Consider the following 21,688-nt stretch of genomic DNA (forward strand, 5'->3'; position numbering starts at 1 on the left):
ATTATATTGTGGCAAATATTGCAATTCACAAATTCAAGCAATGCATCTCCACTCGAAAGGAAGTGTGTGGATGACACCATTTACGAGATATGCGCCGTCAAAATTGCGGTAAAGATGCACTGTCGTTCCACTTTTCTAACGAAACGTCGTTTTCTTCATTGAAGTACAAAAGTAACTGGAACACCAATGCATTTCTCCGCAAAGTTCCGGAATTATTATCTTGAAACTGGTGTCATCCTGAGGACTAGTTCTAAAAGTAATGTCCGCCTCATCGAGTACACCAGCTCATGGACTAGAATTGTGGTATCTGCCGCAGGCAATTAAAGAAATTGAAAGTGCTGTAATTATGGCACTGCATTGGCGCGTAAATACTTTTAGACTAATGTACAACACTGGGACAGCCCATAAAAGCAAGAAAAGAAAAACAATAAAAGGACGAATAGTACTTTTGCCATTAAAGAATCTTCAATTTGGTTGACTCTTGTCAGAATTCGGGACTTTTTCTGAGGGAAGTTGTCAGTAAGGACCTTTACTAATGAAGACGAAATATTGTGGCTGTAGTTAGTGAAGTGATGACGCGTCAGGCACTGAAGTGCCTTTCTATATTACTTTTCTTGCAGAACCATGTCTGGCGTACTTCAAACCTAGAAACCACATCACATGACAAAAATTAATTCTACGCAAAAATGTCCTCGGAAATTACCCCGAGGGAAGAAGCAAATAGAAATGATTTGTTTAAAACAAACTCTGAGATGGTTGAGCGACATGTATGAGACCATTGACGTGGAATGGCGCATCAAGGCTTATTTTTAACATCAAGTCTGGCGTCCCTATAGGAGAAAATATATCATATACATATCGAGAGTGTCTAGAGACACGTATAGTCAGTCATTTAATCGCGTAGACGTATTTGCAAGGGCGGTGGGGAGAGGCCTTCAGGAGTAGTTACGGAGACACTTGCCCCCTCCCCTGTGAAAAGTGAGGGAGGGGCACGAACAATGCTATTTGACCCCCCCCCCCCGCCCTCCCTTTCACTTTTCAAAGCGCACTGTGGTCTTGCACACTGTCAAATAAAACAAAACAGCCGAGGCCAGTAACGGCTTTTTCTTCTTTTTTTATTACGTATCCCCTGCTTCTGTGCAGAGGATTGTTTTTCGCGCTTCGCAGCGATATCACTTGCGATGATGGTACATTGGTCTATTAGCCAAACTTGCGAGAGAGAGAAAAAAAAACTTAATTTTTACTCCACCGTCCGGTGCTTCCGAAATTGTGAGTTCCTTGTTGCCGTCTAACCGCCTTGGAGAACATAAAATGCAAAATACACGTTGCTATATTTAACCTAAGGCCACAGGGACAGGTCCGAATAAAGCACAATTTAGCGGTCCTTTGTAGTGGTCCAACCAAGCATGGTTGATAAACAGACATGTTAATTATAAAAATAGCTGCCACCGGTGCATCTTCAGCCTCTTTATTTCAATTCAATGGCAACTCGCAGTGCTTCGAGATTATATATAAGTATATCAGTTTATTTCATGTTCAACAACAGCTAATTACGCCTACGCTTTCCTTGCTTTCATTGCCTGTTAGCTTTTGTGATCGTGATTTATAAAATATAGAGCCCTCTGTTTCCCTTCTCCTCGTTCACTCGTAGCGAGGGTCTCTAATCTGTTGATGCCATTATAGGTAGCATACAAGGGTTTATTAGCGAAGTACCTGCTCTTCTAAGTTCACGTGTTATGTGACTCCATAGGGCAAAAAAGAAATTATAGGGGACCCTAATCGTTGACTTAGGTGTCTCTTGGTGACACTCGCACCTCGGCGTTGGTATCAAGTTAACCTTAGGCGAACGCTACCCACGAACTGAACATGGAGGCAACTGTTTTCTATTAATTAGCCGGTTACATATGGTGCCACCTTCTTGTGTGTGACGTCATTAGTGGCCGTCATTAGTAGCGTCACTACTTCCACCTTCAACTTCCGAGTTTCCAGGAATTTAGCCAAGGTCGTGCTCACGTGGTAGGTCTCTAAAGACTACCATTACGTGCTTTAGTGTGTGGTAATCAGTGATTAATAATTAATTCTAATTATTCCAGACGCTTCAGCAACTCAACTTGTAACTAAACCTATGCGCTAATATTACATCTATAATAAGCTCAATGAATTTTGTACTGTACTATTTTTTTTTCTTCCTGATTTATTTTGAATTTAGTCCCCGGTCATCTCAATAAGTTCTAATTAATTGTAATTATTAAAACACTTCAGCAACTCAACTTGAAAGTAAACTTATGGTCTGATACTATATCTCTAATGAAATCCATGAATTTTTACTGTACTATATTTTTACTATTTTTTCTCGTCTATCTTGAATTTCGTCCCCGGTCGTCTAAGCGCAGTTCTATATAATTCTAATTATTCCAGACACATCAGTGACTCAACTTGTAACCAAACTTATGCTCTGATATCGGATATCTATGTTCGAAGCGGCTATACAGCTTTTAAATGCTGCCTTCTGACAGTGATTAACACCGCAGCTAACTATATACGTGTTTGCAAATATTGCAGATTTCGAACAGGAACGCTATTCCAGCAATCGGCTCTCAGCGCGTTAGAAATCATTTATGGCTGAGTATACACAGCCTTACAATACGAGCACTAAAGACTGAATGAGACAAATAAGTAATCTAATGGACGCTGACCAGTATTTCCGAAACCGTATTATTCAGGCAAGACAGACTTGCTACGAGTGGGAGAATATTTACGTTGCCAAAAAGATTTTGTTAGCGCATTACGGAGCAGTAGTGAGCAGCAAATAATCTTTCCATGGTAGCTCACACCGGTCTATCCTACGATGTCTGCTTTTCTGGCTGCACTGAAATTGATAACCTTTATTGGCATGCGACGTTAAGTATGCTCTTGTATCGTAGCGTGATATGATGCAGTTAGTGGCTAGTCCGACTCACTTTACTGTCGCTTTCAATTTACATTATAGTACGACAAGAAGTCGAGCTCTCTCTGTTCATATGAATACGAATAATTTGTTCTACTCTGCCGGAGCGCCAGGAACACACGAATAGGGGTTAACTTGATAGTTGAAAGTTTGACGCCGAACATAAAAAAAATTAGAAATAAAAAGACGTTCGGCTTCCGCATTGGTGCCTTGCTCACAGTCTCCTGACCAGACGAGTTTCCGTCAAACTCTTGATTTTATTTCCGGGGTGACCTTGCACTTACTGCTAATTGGTATGCTGTTCAAAGCATTATTCATTTGGGGTTGATCCTGTAACAGGTTGATTGACTGATCCATTATTGAGGTTGATGCTGCAACGACTGACCGACGGCTAAGAATGGAGCACTACAGGTACCTGAAGAGATTTTATTTTGATAACTGAACTGTTTTGATAACTATGGTCTTAGATGAGCAGAAAGTCTACGGAAGAGCTGCCGAAAGAACATATGAATGGATGAAACAACAATCAAAAGGACAGGACAAAAGAGGCACTGGCAACAGAAAAAAAAAAGAGGCGTATTATAAATATACGTTCATATAGGCTTACTCAGTAGGCCTGGTAGTCCTAGATCTAACGCAATGGCTGCCAAAGCAAGTCCTCATCCATCATTGGGGCATACGAGAATAGCAACGTGAACGCATTCTTGTTTTTATGTATGCACCTCCCGAAGGCAGCGAAGCCGCGCAGGCATGAAATGCGAGGGCGATGTCGTGTACGTGAACTTGAAACGTCGAACAAAGGGCGCGAATGACGCCCATCGCGAGGCCACAAACAAAGCAACACAAACCGTTGCATCACGCGTTCGAGCCGGCCATTGTTCGGCTTACGTACGGCAGTTTGTTTTAGGCCCGCGCAATATCGACCCCCGGTGAATACTGTATATACGGGTCAACGCGCAGCCCCGTAACGAGAAAATCATTACTCTCACTCCTACGGAGAACAAGCGGCTACGCCATGCAAGGCAGCGTTGGATGACGTGCTCTTGCTCGTCCCTTTGTTCAACCGCGGGCGGATTTGTCTCAGGATCGATGGCGCCGCCATGCGGGCTCGCAAGTGTTTTCTGCCAAACACATTCGCTCTACTAAGCACCTGTCAACTTCCACTTAGCGGTTCAAGGTCGCGCCGGTGCCCGTGCAAGTGGGTTCCATTAGCGACCCTGCTTCAAAGAGTGTTGCGGGGTCACTGGGCGGTACCCGCGAAAGTGTATACACGGCACTGGTAGGGCGGGCAATAGGTGGTGCAGCTCGGCCCCCTGCCGAGTGACGGGCCGCGCTACTCACTTGATCTGTTCCCATGTTTCGGCGCCAAACTTTCTCAGGACCAGCAGCTCCAAGGCGTGGTTCACGAACCCGTACTGCGCACACAAGGAGAACAGAAAACAAGCGTTCTTTGTATGCCGTGCCGGCCACTGCGCAGTCGCAGTACCACCATCATCAAACGATCGGAGCGCGCTGTGCATTACATGCGTTAGCCTTCTGTGCGGATCAATTGTGTTATCGTCTGGTAGAGGCGGCCCCACAAAGGGACCGTCTTACGACTGCCGTCTGTTGTTTAGCTGTGACCGATTGAGGGGCACTCGCGGTAGCAATTAGTGACAGGGAAGTGGGTAAGGCCGCACTGTTTACGGCTACGACTGTTTCTGACAAGAGAGGGAAATGCAGAGAAAATGGTATAGACGAAGTAATGGTCAACTTGCAAATATCAATCGGTATACATGGCCAGCACAGGTAACAGGCTCATGCACAGTGCGTTTGTACGCAATCGCGTGACTACGGTGTTAGCTTGGCTGCGGTTATTGACCGGCGTGTTAGGAGAAAATACCATTGCCACTTGTGTCGTTCCGTACGTTGGCACGAGCGTACATCTTAGGGACTTGCTGAGGCGAGCCGCAACTACTTTGCCTGTGAGGTTCACACTGGCCGTGGAAAACTGGTCGCGTATAGTGGTAGGTGTACTGGGTTTTTCCAAATCTTTAGTGACTGGGAGACTTTAATGACCAGCTCGAAGGAAGATGATCAAAGAGAAGTCATCCGCATGGCCCTGGACACCGCTGAGCTCCAAGGAGCATCAGCCAGCTGAAAAGGGAGGAGCAATCGAAGAGACAGGAAGACTCTTGACTCTTCGGGGCTCTTTTTGTGGGTGCAAATAAACGTAATTTTCTCTCTCTCTCTTAGTGACTCAGTGATACAGCTTCGGAATCTACTCATTTCTTGCGTCTTCCAGGAGAATGAGAGCCAAATCTACTACTTTATTTTAAAAATTTCCTACTACATTTGCTTTTACGCTTTAAGTACATAACTGCCAAAGTGCGATAAACATTTACTATGCACGAGCAACCCACGATATGTGCCTTATTCAAGATAATGTTTTCTCTGGGTTGTTACTGCCACTTTTCCATATCAGGTATGTACGTCTGTTTGTAACCTGTTTCTATCTGTTTCCAGTGCACTGTTTCCAGTGCTGTCCAATGCTAACAAAACTAGCATCCATGTCCTACAGAGCATTCAAGGCCAAGCCCTTCGAACATGTCTGGGGCTACCTCGAAATGCTTCAACCGTGGCAACAATTGCCCTCGCGAGAGACAACCTAATAAGGACCTATATAGATATCGACACACTACGGGCGCATGTTCGCCATATATCCAGAGTCCCTGACCACCATCTCGCTCACTTGCCTGAGAAAAGACCCAAGGCAGCGTTCTCCAGATCGATTGCGGCTAACCGGCACTCTTTGTCTTTGAGGCACTCACCCGCAACAAGAACGCCATCCCCTATGTGGTGCTTGAAGAAGCCTCCTGTGTACCTTGCTGTTCCAGGAATAGTGAAGAAAGCTAGCCTGACCACCGCGGCTCTCAAGCAGACCACATTGGAACTTCTACATTTTTCATATGCTAACCGAATTCATGTTTACACGGATGGTTCCGTGTCCGAAAATTCTACGGGCGCCGTTGTTCTACCATCTCAATCGGTCGTCATCAAGTTCAAAACTTCTCACGTAACGACATCTACAGGTTCTGAACTGGCCGCTCTTCGCGCTGCTGTCGAATACATTGAAAAAGAACCGCCCAACAAATGGGCAATATTTTGTGACTCGAAAGCAGCCCTCCAGAGCTTGCGAAGCTTACGACGTGGTAATTATGAACAGCTGGTGTCACAAATCAACGAAACCTGCCATTGCGCATCTGAACGAGGACATGACATCATATTTCAGTGGCTGCCGGGACACTGTGGCATCGTTGGTAATCACCTCGCCGATGACGCTGCCCGACGTGCCCAGGCTGGCTCACCGACAGTCCTTATTCCTTTGTCCAGAGTCGACGCTGCAAGAGAGCTTCGCAGTCTTGCTCGTGCAATCACGTTAGGTTGCTGGCATACACCACAGAACTCTAAGTGTCGTTTACACAGTCTCGACCCATCACTAAAACTTACATCACCAGCGAACCTTCCACGACGTGACGCAACACTGCTGTGTCGGCTGTGGGTAGGAGTAGCTTTCACCAACTCCTACAGCTACCGCATTGGAATGGCGGATTCACCAATGTGCGCTAAGTGCAAGTGTGAAGAGACCATCAGTCACCTTCTGTGCCACTGTTCTCGCTTCGATAATCAACGTGAGACTCTCCAGTGTGCATTAAATAGACTGGATGACAGGCCATTCACGGAAGCGAAGATCTTGGGAGCCTGGCCTCACAGCTCATTGGCCCAAAAAGCAGTTAGAGCGCTTTTTCGCTACCTGAAGGCAACGGACTTGAGTGCCCGACTATAGACAACCTACACTTAAGTTCTCTCTCTTTCTCTTTCACTCCCCATTCCCCTCCCCACGCGTAGGGTAGCAAACTGGACTCAGTCTAGTTAACCTCCCTGCCTTTCCGTCTTCCCTTCTCTCTCTCTCTCTCTCTCTGTTTCTATCCTCTCTCGTGGGCTGATCCTGGAGATAATGCAGCCTAAATATAAGTGCCACTGGTTATTTAAAAAAAGTATTCTGTGATTTATCGTGCAAAGAACAAGATATCATTACGAGGCGCGCCGTAGTAGGGGACTCCGGATTAATTTTGACCACCTGGGGTTATTTAACGTGCACCCAATGCACGGCACAGGGGCGTTTCTGCACTTTGCTCCCATCAAAATGCAGCCGCGCCGCGGCTGGGATTCAATCTCGCGACCTCGTGCTTAGCAGCGTAACGCCAAAGCCACTAAGCAACCACGGCGGCTCCACTGGGTATGCACCACTCGGTATGTGTCGCTGGGTATTTGCCCCTAGGGCTAATGGCTATCTGCAACTGGGGTCGAGACACTGGGTATGGGTCACTGGGTATTTAATTAATTAAATTATGGGATTTTACGTGCCAAAACCACTTTCTGATTATGAGGCACGCCGTAGTGGGAGACTCCGGAAATTTGGACCACCTGGGGTTCTCTAACGTGAACCTAAATTTAAGTACACGGGTGTTTTCGCATTTCGCCCCCACCGAAATGCGGCCGCCGAGGCCGGGATTCGATCCCGCGACCTCGCGCTTAGCAGCCCCTGTGTATGTGATGATGATGATGATTACAGATACGGAAGGCAATTTCCCACAACTAGCTGACGTCGATAAAACGATGTCGATCCAGCGTGGCTCTCACAATATCACGTGGCTCATACAGGTGTTCTAACCCCCCACTCTCCTAGCAAGACATTGTCTTTCGTTGACTTAAACTAGACTTTCAATCACCTTCCAACTTTCTTTTTATTATTTTTTTCCGTGGGAGGCGAAGGGGTGGGGGATCTCAAGCATAGTCGGAAACACACTGAACACATCAGACTTCAAAGACCAGATGTCATCTGAGACCCTTCCATAACTGGTTTGAAGGTTGGAACAAAGCGTCGTTTTAATATTTATGGCGTTCGAGATGCCCTGTACGCTGTGGGCTTTTTTAAGCTACACACAACACCCACAACTGGAGGCCATTGTATGATGGTGGGGGGGGGGGGGGGGGGTGGCGTTACTACATCGCAGATGGTACATTGTAGAAATAACGACAGCAACTGGATCTGTTCCGGCAAATACTTCATTTAAATTACCTATTTTACCAGCACAAATGAATATAATGATTTCTACTGAGCAAAAATCTGCTACTATGATTTTGAAGCCATTGCAGCGCAAAGAAACACGGACAACGAAGAGGACAGGACACCACGGGTGCTATGATTTCGTCTTTCTTTTTTTTATGGTTTGTAGCAAAAATGAGCGTATCTTCCAAGCCACGCACATAGCATAGTGCACTGAATCATTAGCGTATTTTAATCGTCTGTGAAGTAATAACCTTTTTTTTTCTGCGCGCATAGTTCGTTCTCATGCAGTGCTTCAACACAAGCACTGTCATCGCATACATGACAAATACATAGCAACTGCACTATGGTACCCACAGTAAGGTAGCGTTTCCCATAATATCCCCACATTTAGCATTAATACAAGCATATATACAACCGCCGTGGTTGCTCAATGGCTATGGTGTTGGGCTGGTTAGCACGAGGTTGCGGGATCGAATCCCGACCACGGCGGCCGCATTTCGATGGGGGCGAAATGCGAAAATACCCGTGTGATTAGATTTAGGTGCACGTTAAAGAACCCCAGGTGGTCGAAATTTCCGGAGTCCTCCACTATACGGCGTGCCTCATAATCAAAAAGTGGTTTTGGCACGTAAAACCCCACAATTTAATTTAATTTTACAAGCATCTATATATACGTATATATAAGAGAACATTTCCCTCCACCGATTCCCACAGTGCACCGGGATCCGCATAATTTCTTAATATAAAGCGCATCTTTCCTTACGACTCTAAACACCACTCACTATAGCTCTTAACGGAATAGCGCATGATGTTCAACGCTTTCTTGGGCTTTCCCAACTTGTTGATATTTGGACCGCCCGTTCTTGACCCAGTGACTGAGTATGTGCCACTGGATGCTATACGCCCCACTCGGTCAGCCCTCCAGCACATCCAGGAAATTCCCCGATCACAGAGCAACACACGATGTGTTATCAGCAATGAGGACTCGGACAAAAAGCCGTTTGTGAAATAAAGGTAATCTCTCTTGTGCTCTGAATGGTATGTGCCGTTGTAACGGAATGGGATATGCAGTCCTTTATTGATTTTACGCGTCGGCCCTGCTTCTCTGTGCCGCTCATCACCATCGTTCCCTCGTAAAACTACAACTATCGCCTTAAGTCATCCTGAGGTCGCTGCCTCAACGCCTCACAATGTAGATCAACCTGATTTGGCGTTATCCAGCGAGCTTCTTGTTTTTTTTGTTTTTTTTTACAGCTTACCTGTTTAGTGTAGTTCCGCAACGGTTTACGTGCGGTGGTGAAGGTCGGTGTGCGACATCGTGGTTGTTACCCAATGTACGTGCAACGCAAGGTGGATGCAGCGCCGCGAATTTGCTTTGAAACGTAATGATCCATGGTTATACATAATATGGTAGGAGGTTTTTAACATTTCGAAACTGTGATATTTCTGACTAAGCATCAAGTTGTTCGAGGAAACTGCCAAATGTCAGAGCGTTTATCGTTGGGGTAAATTTTAATGTAAACGGCACAGCTAGTACGTCAAGCAACTACCTGCATAGTTTGATTGCAGAGTGATGCGTGCGGTTCTTTACGGGGATATCAGTTGTTTGAATTTGGTTGGTGAAGGGTTTATAGAAGGTGGCTGCCCACAAAAAAATTTTTAAAAAATATGCAGTAAGCATCTGGTCGGCCACGCGAAATTCAATGAAGAGTTGCATACCACTTATGTAACCGACTTGGTATTTTTCCGGAGGTCTACAAGAAGGCCGCAAGCGGCTCGTATGAACGATATGAAAGGTAATATGACGCGTGCATCCTTCGCTTGATATATTTAAGGGTTATATTGCAGAGTTCCAGTATAACATGACTGCTTAGAAGGAAGAAATTGCTCCCAGAACGGTCGTATGATTGTCCTCAGTATCGCGCTGATTTAGACAGCGCGTTTATCCGTATTTGTAGGATACAGCGGTCTGAAACTTCGACGCCAGCCGTCGACACAACTTTTTTTTTACATCGTGTGACATGACTTGCTTTGTGGAAAAGTGTGATCTTTGTTTTTCATGTGAAAGCGTCATATGCTCCATTGCGTGAAAATCCGGCGCTGTAGTCAGCGGCGTGACAGAATGAGTGGTACCACAAATGGCCGACGGCAAAGAGTGAAACCACACGAAAAATTCTCGAATTGACGTCAAGTTTCTCAGGGAGGTTCCTGAAAACAAAGCAAACTTAATGCTTTTGAAGAGACTATTACGTTAATTTCGGTCTGGGTGGGAATCGAGCCCGCGCCTCGGGGGTGCGAGACGAGCCCGCTTCACCGACGCCACGATTGTGGTTGACGAAAGGTGTGGCCTAGTGCGTGTGTCATTGACAGTGCGTGCGTCATGAAGATGCCACTAACAATTTACAGTCGAGCGCTTCTACAACGAATTTGCCAGTACAACGAAGAAACTTAGGCGTCCCGACGGCTGATTTGTTGCTTTACAACGAACGTGCATACCCTCCGCGGTGGCTTAGTAGCTGTATCGGAGGTCCCGATACAGTCTTTGACTTTGGGACCTCCTTATGTATACTACGCACATGCAATTATCTGTATTTTTACTAATAAATAAATAAATTGTGAAATTGTGAAATTATGGTGTTGGGCTGCCAAGCACGAGGTCGCGGGATCGAATGCCGGCCAAGGCGGCCGCATTTCGATGGGGGCGAAAACGCTCGTGTACTTAGTTTTAGGGGCACCTTAAAGAACCGCAGGTGGTCCAAATTTCCGGAGTCCCCCACTATACGGCGTGCCTCGTAATGAGCTCGTGGTTTTGGCACGTAAAACCCCATAATTTAATTTTTTTTCTTAACGAACGTGCACGTACGAGTGAAACCACTTCCCTTCGCATGTGCCCACCACTGAGCTGCGGCGCTGCGCTAGGGCTCTATAGCGATGCACTTGACGTCATGTGAGCGAGCGTTATACATTCCTGCTGAAGGGGTCCAAGGATCGCTGAAGGCGTGCGCTGCTTTTTCTTGCAAAACAGCAGCGGGTGCGACGGCTCGCGAATACGTCGGAGTTGATTGCGACCGGCGACGTCTTTAAAGCTATCTAAGCGCAAAGAATGTGAATGTCAATGAAAGCAACAGTGATCGAGAGCCTGCAAGTGAACCAAAAAACGTGAAGGAAAGAGAGGCGATGGTAGGATTCGACGTTGTGCAGGTTTTACCTAGCGTCGCTCCCGTTTTTATAGCCGCGGTGCGTTCAGTGAACCTCGGTGTAATAGGTATGGCTGCAATGGCATATATATTCCGCCAGATAAAGTGTCGCAAAATATTAACGACTTATTTGGCTATGTATCCCTTAATTTGTAATAACTAAAGGTCTTCGCTTGTTGATTGTGCTTATAGCCTGTATGCTTTATGTGAGTTGTACGGCGTGCAATGTTTATAACAAAGAGAGACTTAGCGAAACAAGTCGCTATTTCTTGTGCACACTTTGTCTGGCCGAATGTGCGACTACAGCTGACCTCATAGCCACGAAACTTGGGAGTGACGCCAGGTAAAGTTGAAGGTTGTCGAATGCAGCCTACGCCTTCCTTGCCGTCAAAATTCTGCATCAATTCTGCAGCCTCTCATCACTGTTGCCTTCGTTGACATTCACTTTTTTTCCCCGCCCTAGATGGCTTTCAAGACTTCTTAGGTCGTCAGTTACGATAGCATCATCCCGGCTTCGTCAACTGCGACTTATTCGCCAGCCGCCGCACCCACCGCTGGTTTACAACGAGGAGCGTACGAGTCGACCGATTCCTGAAGCCGTACAGCAGGAGGGTAACACTCGCCGACATCAGTACGCTCGTCAAGTGCATCGCTGGCACTGCCGTATAGACGAGACCGCAGCTATAATTGGCATCTGCGGAGGGTAGAGAACGTGGCATTCGTTGTAAAGCAGCACCTCCACCGTCGGGGCGGCTAGATTTCTTCGTTATATATGGGAATTCGTTGTAGTAGTCATTGTTATAGAGGTGTTCACAGAACACCTGCATAAGATAGGAATTTGGCCGGGACATATTCAATCCTTCATTACACAGGTCGTTTCGTTGTGTACAGGCGTTCGTTGTAAAGGCGTTTGACTAGCTGTACAGTGAATAAAAGGAACCAATGCTCTCCTGCCAGTTGGTGACTTCTTTTATTCATACGCTTGGCCATAGGGCACATTATTGTTATCGTTGTTGTTATTATTATTAAGGTTCAGTTATATTAAGTATTGTTCAGGTGTTTCGATATTTGACACAATGATTTTGTATGGAACACCCCCCTCCCCCCCATATTTAATGCCCTTCAGGGCTTTTATGGCACCTAAATAAATAAATAAATAAATAAATAAATAAATAAATAAATAAGTGCCTCGAGCGGCCAGTCGGACGGCAATTTTGCGTGCATTTGCGGGCTTCTTTCACGCTCGGATTTCAGCATGTATGCAGCAACAGAAAGCAGTATCTAGAGTTTTTCATGTTTCTCTACAATTTTCTCATTGACACTTTTCATCTAACTACATTATTTGAGAAACTGATTAATTAATTAGGACGAGTTATGTAGTTAGGTATAATGCAAAAAAAAATCTGAGCATCTCCAAGCGACAGCAAACAACATTACCTTGGTTCTGTCCGGCTACGTGGTATTTGCATGCTTTTAAACCTGGTTAAAATTACCTGGGACACCCTGTATATATAGGGGATTTTTTTTATGTACCTATAAATATATGTACGAAATATGTGGGTGGATTTTTCGCTCACGGGGAAGCCGGTGCCGATGCCGGATTTTCTGCGACACGGGGCCATCAACGCTGCTGCGTTAAAATCCATCGGCCTCGTGCAAAGCGACTGAACTACCCGAACACCGTTGCTCCCATCGTCATATCGCGAAGTCCCCCTCTTTCTTTTTCCTTAACAGCTTGGCCCGCATTGGGCCACGCGGTAGTTGTTTCCCGGGGGGCGCAGTAAAGGTACACACTGCGTTTTCAGACAAGGTAAGTAGTAGTAGTATAGGTACTGCCTTTCGTTTCATTACCCGCCGTGGTTGCTCAGTGGCTATGGTGTTGGGCTGCTGAGCACGAGGTCGCGGGATCGAATCCCGGCCACGGCGGCCGCATTTCGATGGGGGCGAAATGCGAAAACACCCGTGTGCTTAGATTTAGGTGCACGTTAAAGAACCCCAGGTGGTCAAAATTACCGGAGTCCTCCGCTACGGCGTGCCTCATAATCAGAAAGTGGTTTTGGCACGTAAAACCCCAAATATTATTATTATTATTTCTTTCCATTCGCGGAGTGGGTTTTCTCTCTCCCCCTCTCGGGCTCTGGCCGCCTGCGCGAACAAGCGCGATCGCGTGCGCCTCCCGCGAGCCTCCACACAGAGCGACGGGAAGCGGCCTCATCTCCGGAGGACCGCGGCGGCGTCCGCCTCGTCAGCGCGGTCGATCGGTGCCGCGCTGCCGCGGTCCGTCCTTCTCCGGACTATGTTTATCCCCGGCTGCCGAGAAGGTGCGCTCGCTCGCTTCCCCCCCCCCCCCCCCCAAGTGCTCGCGTAGGCGCCGCGCTAATGAGATGCGCACGCGCGAGAATGTACCGCGTGCGTGCGTGCGTGCGTGCGTGGACTGCGAGAAACGTACGCGCGAGAGAGCTGCACTCGTGTGCCCGCGACATTTATGTAACGAAGTCGGTGTCCTAAGGCAGCGTTTCTCAATCTGCGGTCGGCGCACTCCCAGAAGCCCTCGGTACGGCATTGCAGTTCGAAGCGATGCACGAGGCCCGCTCTACGATAGGGACGAGAACACGGGACCAGCTTCGTGTGTGGAAGGAGGAAGCTTATACAGGTATATGGCGAGACAATAACGATTACTTGTATCTGTGTTCTTGCTTGCTCGCTTCATTTATTTGCTTCTCCCTCTGGACACGATCAACCTTTCGTATTGACTGTGCATATGTGTATGAAAGGGAAAGAGGGTGAGGTGAACGGATTAGGAGTTTTAGAGATTGTGAGCTAAGTCAACTGGTGCATATACATGTACAAGCAAGCTCTCGAATAATGTTTCTTGGATGTCCGGACTAGGTGGAGGGTGTTCTAGTTACATTATTGTTCGCTCAAAATACAAAAAAAAGAACGTAAGTAGCCTACAGTTGTACAGGCTGCCGTCAAGGAGGCAGTAATGTGTTTACTCAAACGACGGCTCTGCCCCGAGATAGCCACGCATTCTCACCCAACCACATTTCAGCTTGTGGTCTCCAGACTGTTGCTCGCGACTGTATGCAACGCTGTATTGTAATGTATTGCATTGTATTGTTGTAAAGTGACGTCAGCGGCAATCAGACTGCCTTGCAAGCGCTGGCGGCGCGTGCGTTTATCGTTTGATATCTTTCCCTTGTTCTCAACCCCCCCCCCCCCCCCTCTCCGTATCGTATATATATGCTCCGAGACGGAAGCAATAAACATTTATGTTCCAACCTTCGAACTGCGTGCTGTCGTATTCAGTAATACACGCCCGTGTGCCGTGACGATGTAACAGGGGTGGACATATTAATTTCACTCCCCATGCCATGCAGAGCTTTGTGGAAATCAACGTATTTCGCTGAACTGACATCTTGCCATCGTTTATATCGGATATACAACACGTGGGATACTACTAAAATGGGAAAGAGCCTGCGCGCAACTCTGCAACTGCACATACGTATAAAATGCATAACGAAACCACCAAGAAGTCACTATGCAATACGAAGCCACATCCTCAACATCGGCACGGATCAAATACCAAGCCAATGGGATTTATATGAACTGCGGGTCATTTCAGCAGAAGCCGGGGTCAGCAGCCTCGGTTATGGCGCTGAGCTTTGTCGTCCTAAGTGCTCTTAAACTGTGAATCACATATCTGGTGCCCTCGCGTCGCGATGGCCCCAGTAGTTATTGCGTTCAGTTGCCGAGAACGAGGTAACAGATTTGATCCCAAGCCATAGTCACCACATTTCACTAAAAGACGGAATGAAAATAAAAACTGAAAAAAAAAGACCGTTTCTCGTACACTGTGGGATAACCATAATATACGACATTGTCTTTGTTATCCCGAAAGTATAGCATTCGAATATATATATATATATATATATATATATATATATAATGAACGCGAAGAAATGGGGTTTACAGAGGGGTCCCGATTTTAATTAATCATATCATAAGAAGCCAACAAACAAAGACACCAAGTACAACGCAGAGGAAATTACTAGTACTTACTAACTGAATTAGAGAAATGATAAATCAATGGAAATCCATGCCTTCGCATTACGCGTGCGATGCTCTATCAATTGAGCTACCGCGGCGCCGTATTCCCATTCACTTTCTGGGGCATTTATGTGTTACTACTAGAACTGACCCTGGGAATGTTAGCCAGCGCCACCAGTCACAAACTTTGGCGTATTATTACTCATTATCCCTATATTTAAGGCTCCAAAAGAACGCACGTCACACAAGAGAGGACAACGGGACCAATCCCAAGTATAATTACGTGGGATCGTTCCCCACCTGCGGCAAGTTGTTTTTTCATCCACTTTCATTTCCGCTGATTTATCGTTTCGTTAATTGAATTATTAAGTACAGGTGATTTCCACTGTGTTGTCCTTGGTGTCTTTGTTTGTTGGCTTCTTTTGATATTGTGGGAGTAGCCACGATTAGTTTAGCCCGACCAGCCATGGTGCAGCGGGATCTCGGGAGTGGCCGACACCGCGGCCTCTCAGGTCGAGCGCGCTAGCCTGTTCTATTCCCGCGCTACCAGCACGTGAGCCCATCTTCTTCGCCTGCTTTGGAAACTATAGCCGCGCCGCTACAGGGACCCCCTCTTAGTGCGAAGCGCGATTGAAATAAAGTCCAGTGGTAAAGTCCAGGTAAAGGAGTCCAGCTATAGTGTGCAGATGGTGTCGTTGTTGGTAGTGTCAGGTTCACGTTCAGTAGCACATGGATAGCTCAGAAAGTGGATGGGAAAACGGTAGTGTCGGGTTCACGTTCAGTAACAATTTCATACCTCAGAAAGTGGATGGGAAAACGGCGCCTTGGTAGCTCAATTGTTAGAGCATCGCACGCATAATAATGCGAAGGTGGGGGATCGTTCCCCACCTGCGGCAAGTTTTTTCATCCGCTTTCATTTCCACTGATTTATCGTTTCTTTAACTCAACGAGTAAGTACAAGTGATATCCCTTTGTTGTCCATGGCGTCTTTGTTTGCTGGCTTCTTATGATATATATGTATAAAATGCTCATCACAAAACGTTTAATTAAATGTTTACCTCTATCTTATTTAAGCGAGAGGTACGGGGATCGGGACTACTTATCTCCGCCTTTTCTAAGACAACTGTGAGAGCTCGACGCACTGAAGAGGATGACGCTGACGATGATGATGAGTATATACTGGTGAGGAAGATGGGGGGGGGGGGGGTGAATATAACGCTCGCAATACTATCTAATCGCTCGGGGGCGACGTAGTGCGCCGGTCGCGTGAAACGTCATAAATCACACGCTTTTTCCAAATGATGACACTTGTAGCCCACATTCTCAAAGTATCTGCCCTCAGAATTCCGAGGCGATTCATCGTTAAGATACACGTAATGTGTACGCAACTAACCAACAACGGCAGTTTTCCAATAGGCACACGGTACGAACATTAAGGTATGTCGCACTCATTATGTCAGCCGCTGATGACGACAACTTCAGACAGACTCAAACGAGTCAAGAGTCTGCGGCAGCTGTTGTTGTTAAACTAGCAAATAATAAAACTCAAGTGGATGGACACCAAGCGGTGATGCACGGTTATCACGTGACACGACGAGAGACGAGACAAATGCTTACAGGGGTGCGATTAGATCAGCTAATTCAATTCCAAGATAAGCGGACAAAATAGGAAGAAAATATGTGTACTAATGACGCCAGTGCGAGGGAATGAGAAGGCCTCCCTGAGGGGCAAGGATGCCATGTCGAAAACATCAACCGGGACTAGCCACCGTTCCAAGGCGCTTCTGACGATGAATGAGAGGGGTACTTGCGAAGAAGAGCGAAATATCCGCCAACCATTGTCAAACTTTTATCTTTTACCCCCAGATCAACAGGAAAAAGAAAGAAGCAAAAACTGTTATTGTTTTCTGAGAATATTATTTAGAAACGTCGCTAACATCGCAGTGAAATAAAGCAATATCATTGACGCCATGCATGCTGCCTACAAATGACACACCAACATAGCGCTGTGCTATACACGTTGAAATCTTTACGTACCGGCTATTCCCAATACTGTTGAAGTGCGGGATACAACTGAGAAAAGGGAGAATAACAGAGGTGGGTACTGGGGCGGAATTGCTGGAGCTATTTACTGCTGTCATTGATTTGCCCTCACTTGGGTGAAACCTGCGAAGGAAGTGTGCATTTCTTAAACTAGGAGCATGCAAGGGAGACGATGTGTGCCTTGCAGTACAACCTGCCACCACAAAGAGGCAGCAGCTTCAGCGTAAGTACAACCGCAGCAGGTAAGTCGTTAGACAATGCTGATAAACTAATAAAGAAAAACCATTCATAAAACTCGTATTTCGCCCAAGATAGCGACTGGGCCGTAGTGATATGGGGGGACGGCCGCAGTGGCAATAGACGATCCCAGAATGGCACTCATGCAAAATAAACTTTTGCCAACGCGGAGCGTGGAATTTATGTGTTACCTGCTGCAATACCATCAAGTGCACATCATTCAACGAAGCAAGGTGCCCTCGGGACGATGGCAAGCAGATATGCTATCTCGGCGCGCTTGCAACACTGATATTCGCTGGAATTCCTCCTTGTTTGTCTGTTATAATTTCTTTCTTTATCTGCAATTGTTGATTGACGTGTGTATCTAGTTATCCAATCTTATGATTTTTCTTCATTACGTATCTTGCAAGCTGCGGTCAGGTACCGTGTATGGTACACTCATTCATTCTTGAACAACCATTCAAGCTGCGAACCACCGCTTCTAAATCTCTAGACGTTGTTTTTGCGAACGCTGAAAAAAACAAGTTTACTTTTCATTTTAATGCAGCTAGCCTGTACTGCTTTCTGACTGCTTTAAATTGGAGCGACGCATTCTGTACATGTAATTTCAGTGATACGGAATTTTAATTCAAGGTTTAATGTAGCGCATATGTTTGCGCAGTTAGTGGAACCTCTTTCGTGAATTCATTCTATATATGGTACGACAATTTTAACATATTCCGTTGAAGCAATTAACGTTGTCTCCATGGCCTGAGGCTTCTTGGTCCACCTGTTGAACGCTTCGAGTCTCCACCTTCCGGTGAACCTTCAATCTGTTTCGGATTTCGACACACTTGGGAGAAACAGCCCTTCCCCCCGAATTCTGGAGTTCCCGGTTACACGTGTATGCACTATCAGCAGAAATTGAACTGAGAACAACAACGCACGCCTGTTACGCGAAAGTACGTGGAAGTTCGACGCGTAATCTCTATGTAACTGGTTCCTAAGCACGGAGTAGTCCTCGGTGCACGTTTTGAAGTCTGAATTAAGCCGGTGTTAAAAACGTAGGTGAACATGGAAACGAAATAACCCGACGTCGTAGCTTCGGAATCGTTCGCCTTTGAATATTTGATGGTAGTACACGTCTGTGAAGCGTATTCTTCCTTGTCCGTGTATGTGTGCATGAGCGTGTACGCTTGTCACTTCTTTTCCTCGTATTCCCCCCACCCCCCACCCCTCCACTCCTACCCAGCATGTCGGTTTTCATCCTCAACGCCTGAGTATACATACGGATAACCTATCCGGCTCTGAAATTTGGAGCCCGTGTCTCTTATACACTGGCCGATGCCTCCAGCTTTCTTTCAAATAAAGTTTCTCCTTCCTACAAATTTCACTCCCCTCAAACACTATACATCACGCTATAAGCGCTACTGCCGTCTCTCACATCTGTCAATACTGTCACTTCTACACGCACAAGTATACGTCCTTTTTTCTTCATCCTTGTTTTTCTTGTTAGTCTTCGTCGTCACCAAGTTCACCACTATGAATTTACGTTTTTGTCGAGGCGGCACATCGAGGCGACACATCAAGAAGCAAGGACATGTTCGCGCAGCCCTTCGCACAGCTAAAGCAATTCCGTTTTAAGCTGAAAGCACCATTTATACTACAACTATTAAACGTGCCATGAAAAGACAACAAACAAGGACACCAAGGAAAATATAGAAGAACTTACTTGTACTTACTGATTGAATTAAAGGAATGATAAATTAATGGCAATGAAAGTGGATGCAGAAACAACTTGCCGCAAGTGGGGAACGATGCCACGTCTTCGCATTACGCGTGCGATGCTAATGCGCAGACGTGGGATCATTCCCCACCTGCGGCTAGTTGTTTTTTCATCCACTTTCACTGCCATTAATTCATCATTTCTTTATTTCAGTTAGTAAGTACAAGTAATTTCTCCTATGCTTTTCTTGGTGTCCTTGTTTGTTGGCTTCTCATGATATAATTAATAAGAATTGGGTCCCTCGGTTAACCCCCTTTCTTCTCGTTTATTATTAAACGTGGTTGCTTACGCACAACAAAGACGACGAGCTGCAGATATAGTATAAATTATATATGTTTTATTCTTTTTCAGAAGAAGAAAAACGAACACATAAAAAACAAGCCAGTAGTTCTAAATTGTGATGATTTATTGCGCAGTCATCCGGAAGTGCGGAAACTAAGCGCGCACTCTCCTGTCTTACGCGAAAGAGCACTGAACGTGCTGAAGTCTCAAATTTATTATCTTCGCTTTAAGTTTAAGTTATGAACTTCTTAAAGCAATATATTATTTTCCACATAAGTGAAATGGCGTAGTCGGAGGCGTACTGCTTCTAACCTCTCCAGTTTGCAACCAGTTAACGCTACACCTACTGCGGGAAATTACTATTCGTTGACTGCAGCACATAATATATCCTCGTGCGCACATAAATTTCATTTTCACGACGCTCGAAAAGTGAAAGTCCTGTGGGCATCGAAATCAATATTGTTTCCTAGTTTTCTGACGGAGAACAGTTACGATTTACTCGAATACGATCGAATATCGTTTCCTGGATTCCCTGATAGTTAGCACTGTTGTCGGCAACTCATATCGTCACCAACTTCAAAACGGGCTAAACAAAACTGTCGCGTTATTTGGTGTCCATTTGAAGCGAAAACGTCGAGCGCAATGTTTTCGTTACGACGTCAAGAAGGTGAAATTACCCCACGCGCCACAGAGCAGGGTTTAATGTCGGCGTGCGAGCTCAAACCACGGAATCAATGCGTACGTGAACATCTACAACCGTGAATATAAATGCAGTGAGAAGGTGTCATCGTGTTCGTAGCTGCCTACCACTTGGGGCAGGTTTCGAGGGATTAACGCATAATTCTGAGCTTCATCGAAATCCACTCGGCTCATGGCCGGCTCAGTGACGGTATAGACAATTCAACCAACTGCGACGCATTACTTACATTCACGTATACAATGTCCCATTCAAGGAAGGTAGGGTGGGTGGGAGTCTCACTCTTAACTCTATGGGCTGCCAGATTGACTGTTTCTCCCAGACGCCGTGTGAACTTCACGCGAGGCATCGCGAAAGGATATACATAATTTTGCGCCTATATTTTTGCCTCCCTTAACACTCGTGCTGGAATCAAAAAAAAAAAAAAAGAAACAACATAATCTCGACGCTTCCTGTCACTCAAACGCGGCGCGAAAGGGGCACAGAGCCGAGCGGATGACGAAAAGAAAAGAAAAAAAAGTATCAGTGCGGCTTTAGATGAGCTCGGCGTTCGCTCCCTGCGCGGGCGGCTAAAGAAAGCAACCCGCCGCGGTGCGAGTAGCTGGCTCCCCATAGCGCGCGCATCGGCAGTATATACATGCCCGAGGATGTAAACCACTTCTTCAGCAGTCTCCGACACCGACGATGGGGGTGGTTTTCGCCGCACCGCGGCCGTGTTTTAACGAACGGCGCGAACACCCCGCGAGACGGTATACGTAGCTGCGGACGGTTGCGGCGATCTCACCATGGCGATGCACGGCAGCCGAGTTGTCGCCTAGACGGTCCGGGGGTCGGGCAGTCGTTGGAGGCGACAGCGATTACGGCCGGTCTCGTTCGCCGGAGTGGCCGCAGGGGCTCCCCGAGCGCGGGGCGGCAGGAGATCGATCTCGTACGACGTAGGCCGCAGCGCCCCGGCCCGCGGCTGCGGGGCCGGGCCGAAACACCGGGCGCGCCTCGACAGGCGCCCGCGGGGCGGGTGCGCGATCCCGCGGCTGCATGCGCGTGCTTGTTCGAGGTGCTGCTGTTCTCGCGTCTGCGGCGTCCTTTCGCCCCTCCCCTCGTGTGCGACCGTGCCGCGTGGTACGGTGAGTGATCTGCAGGCACGGGTGCGAGCACGTGCGGCGGTACCTGCGATTTTCGGCTGGCCACGCTTAACCATGCTGCGCTTGTCGTGGACATCTAGTTGTGGACAAACGTTGGAAACGTCTTTAGGCGCCGGCCTTTGCCCCTGCTCTCGTTCGTTGCAACCGAGCCGCGTGATATGGTTACCTGCGTAGTGCCCTGCCATGGAACCGGCGAGTGGCAACACTTGGCTGCA

The 21,688-nt window shown here is 46.8% G+C and overlaps 1 protein-coding gene across 2 annotated transcripts in view; it reads right to left on the minus strand.

Annotated features, from left to right (window-relative positions):
- Positions 1-21,688, minus strand: part of Gycbeta100B (guanylate cyclase soluble subunit beta-1-like) — a 73,541-nt gene that overhangs the window by 21,451 nt on the left and 30,402 nt on the right. The window contains exons 1-2 of one of the 2 annotated variants that reach the window (XM_065430225.1): positions 21,116-21,334; positions 4,289-4,362 (exon numbers count right to left, since the gene is read on the minus strand). In XM_065430225.1, coding sequence (XP_065286297.1) covers positions 4,289-4,362; positions 21,116-21,118 — 77 coding nt within the window. In that variant the 5' untranslated portion in view covers positions 21,119-21,334. Of the gene's footprint in view, positions 1-4,288; positions 4,363-21,115; positions 21,335-21,688 lie in introns of those variants that run through there. The other variant, XM_070535608.1, reaches the window with a different exon arrangement.

This window comes from Dermacentor albipictus, chromosome 3 (genome assembly GCF_038994185.2).
Source record: "Dermacentor albipictus isolate Rhodes 1998 colony chromosome 3, USDA_Dalb.pri_finalv2, whole genome shotgun sequence".
Classification (NCBI taxonomy): Eukaryota; Metazoa; Arthropoda; class Arachnida; order Ixodida; family Ixodidae; genus Dermacentor; species Dermacentor albipictus.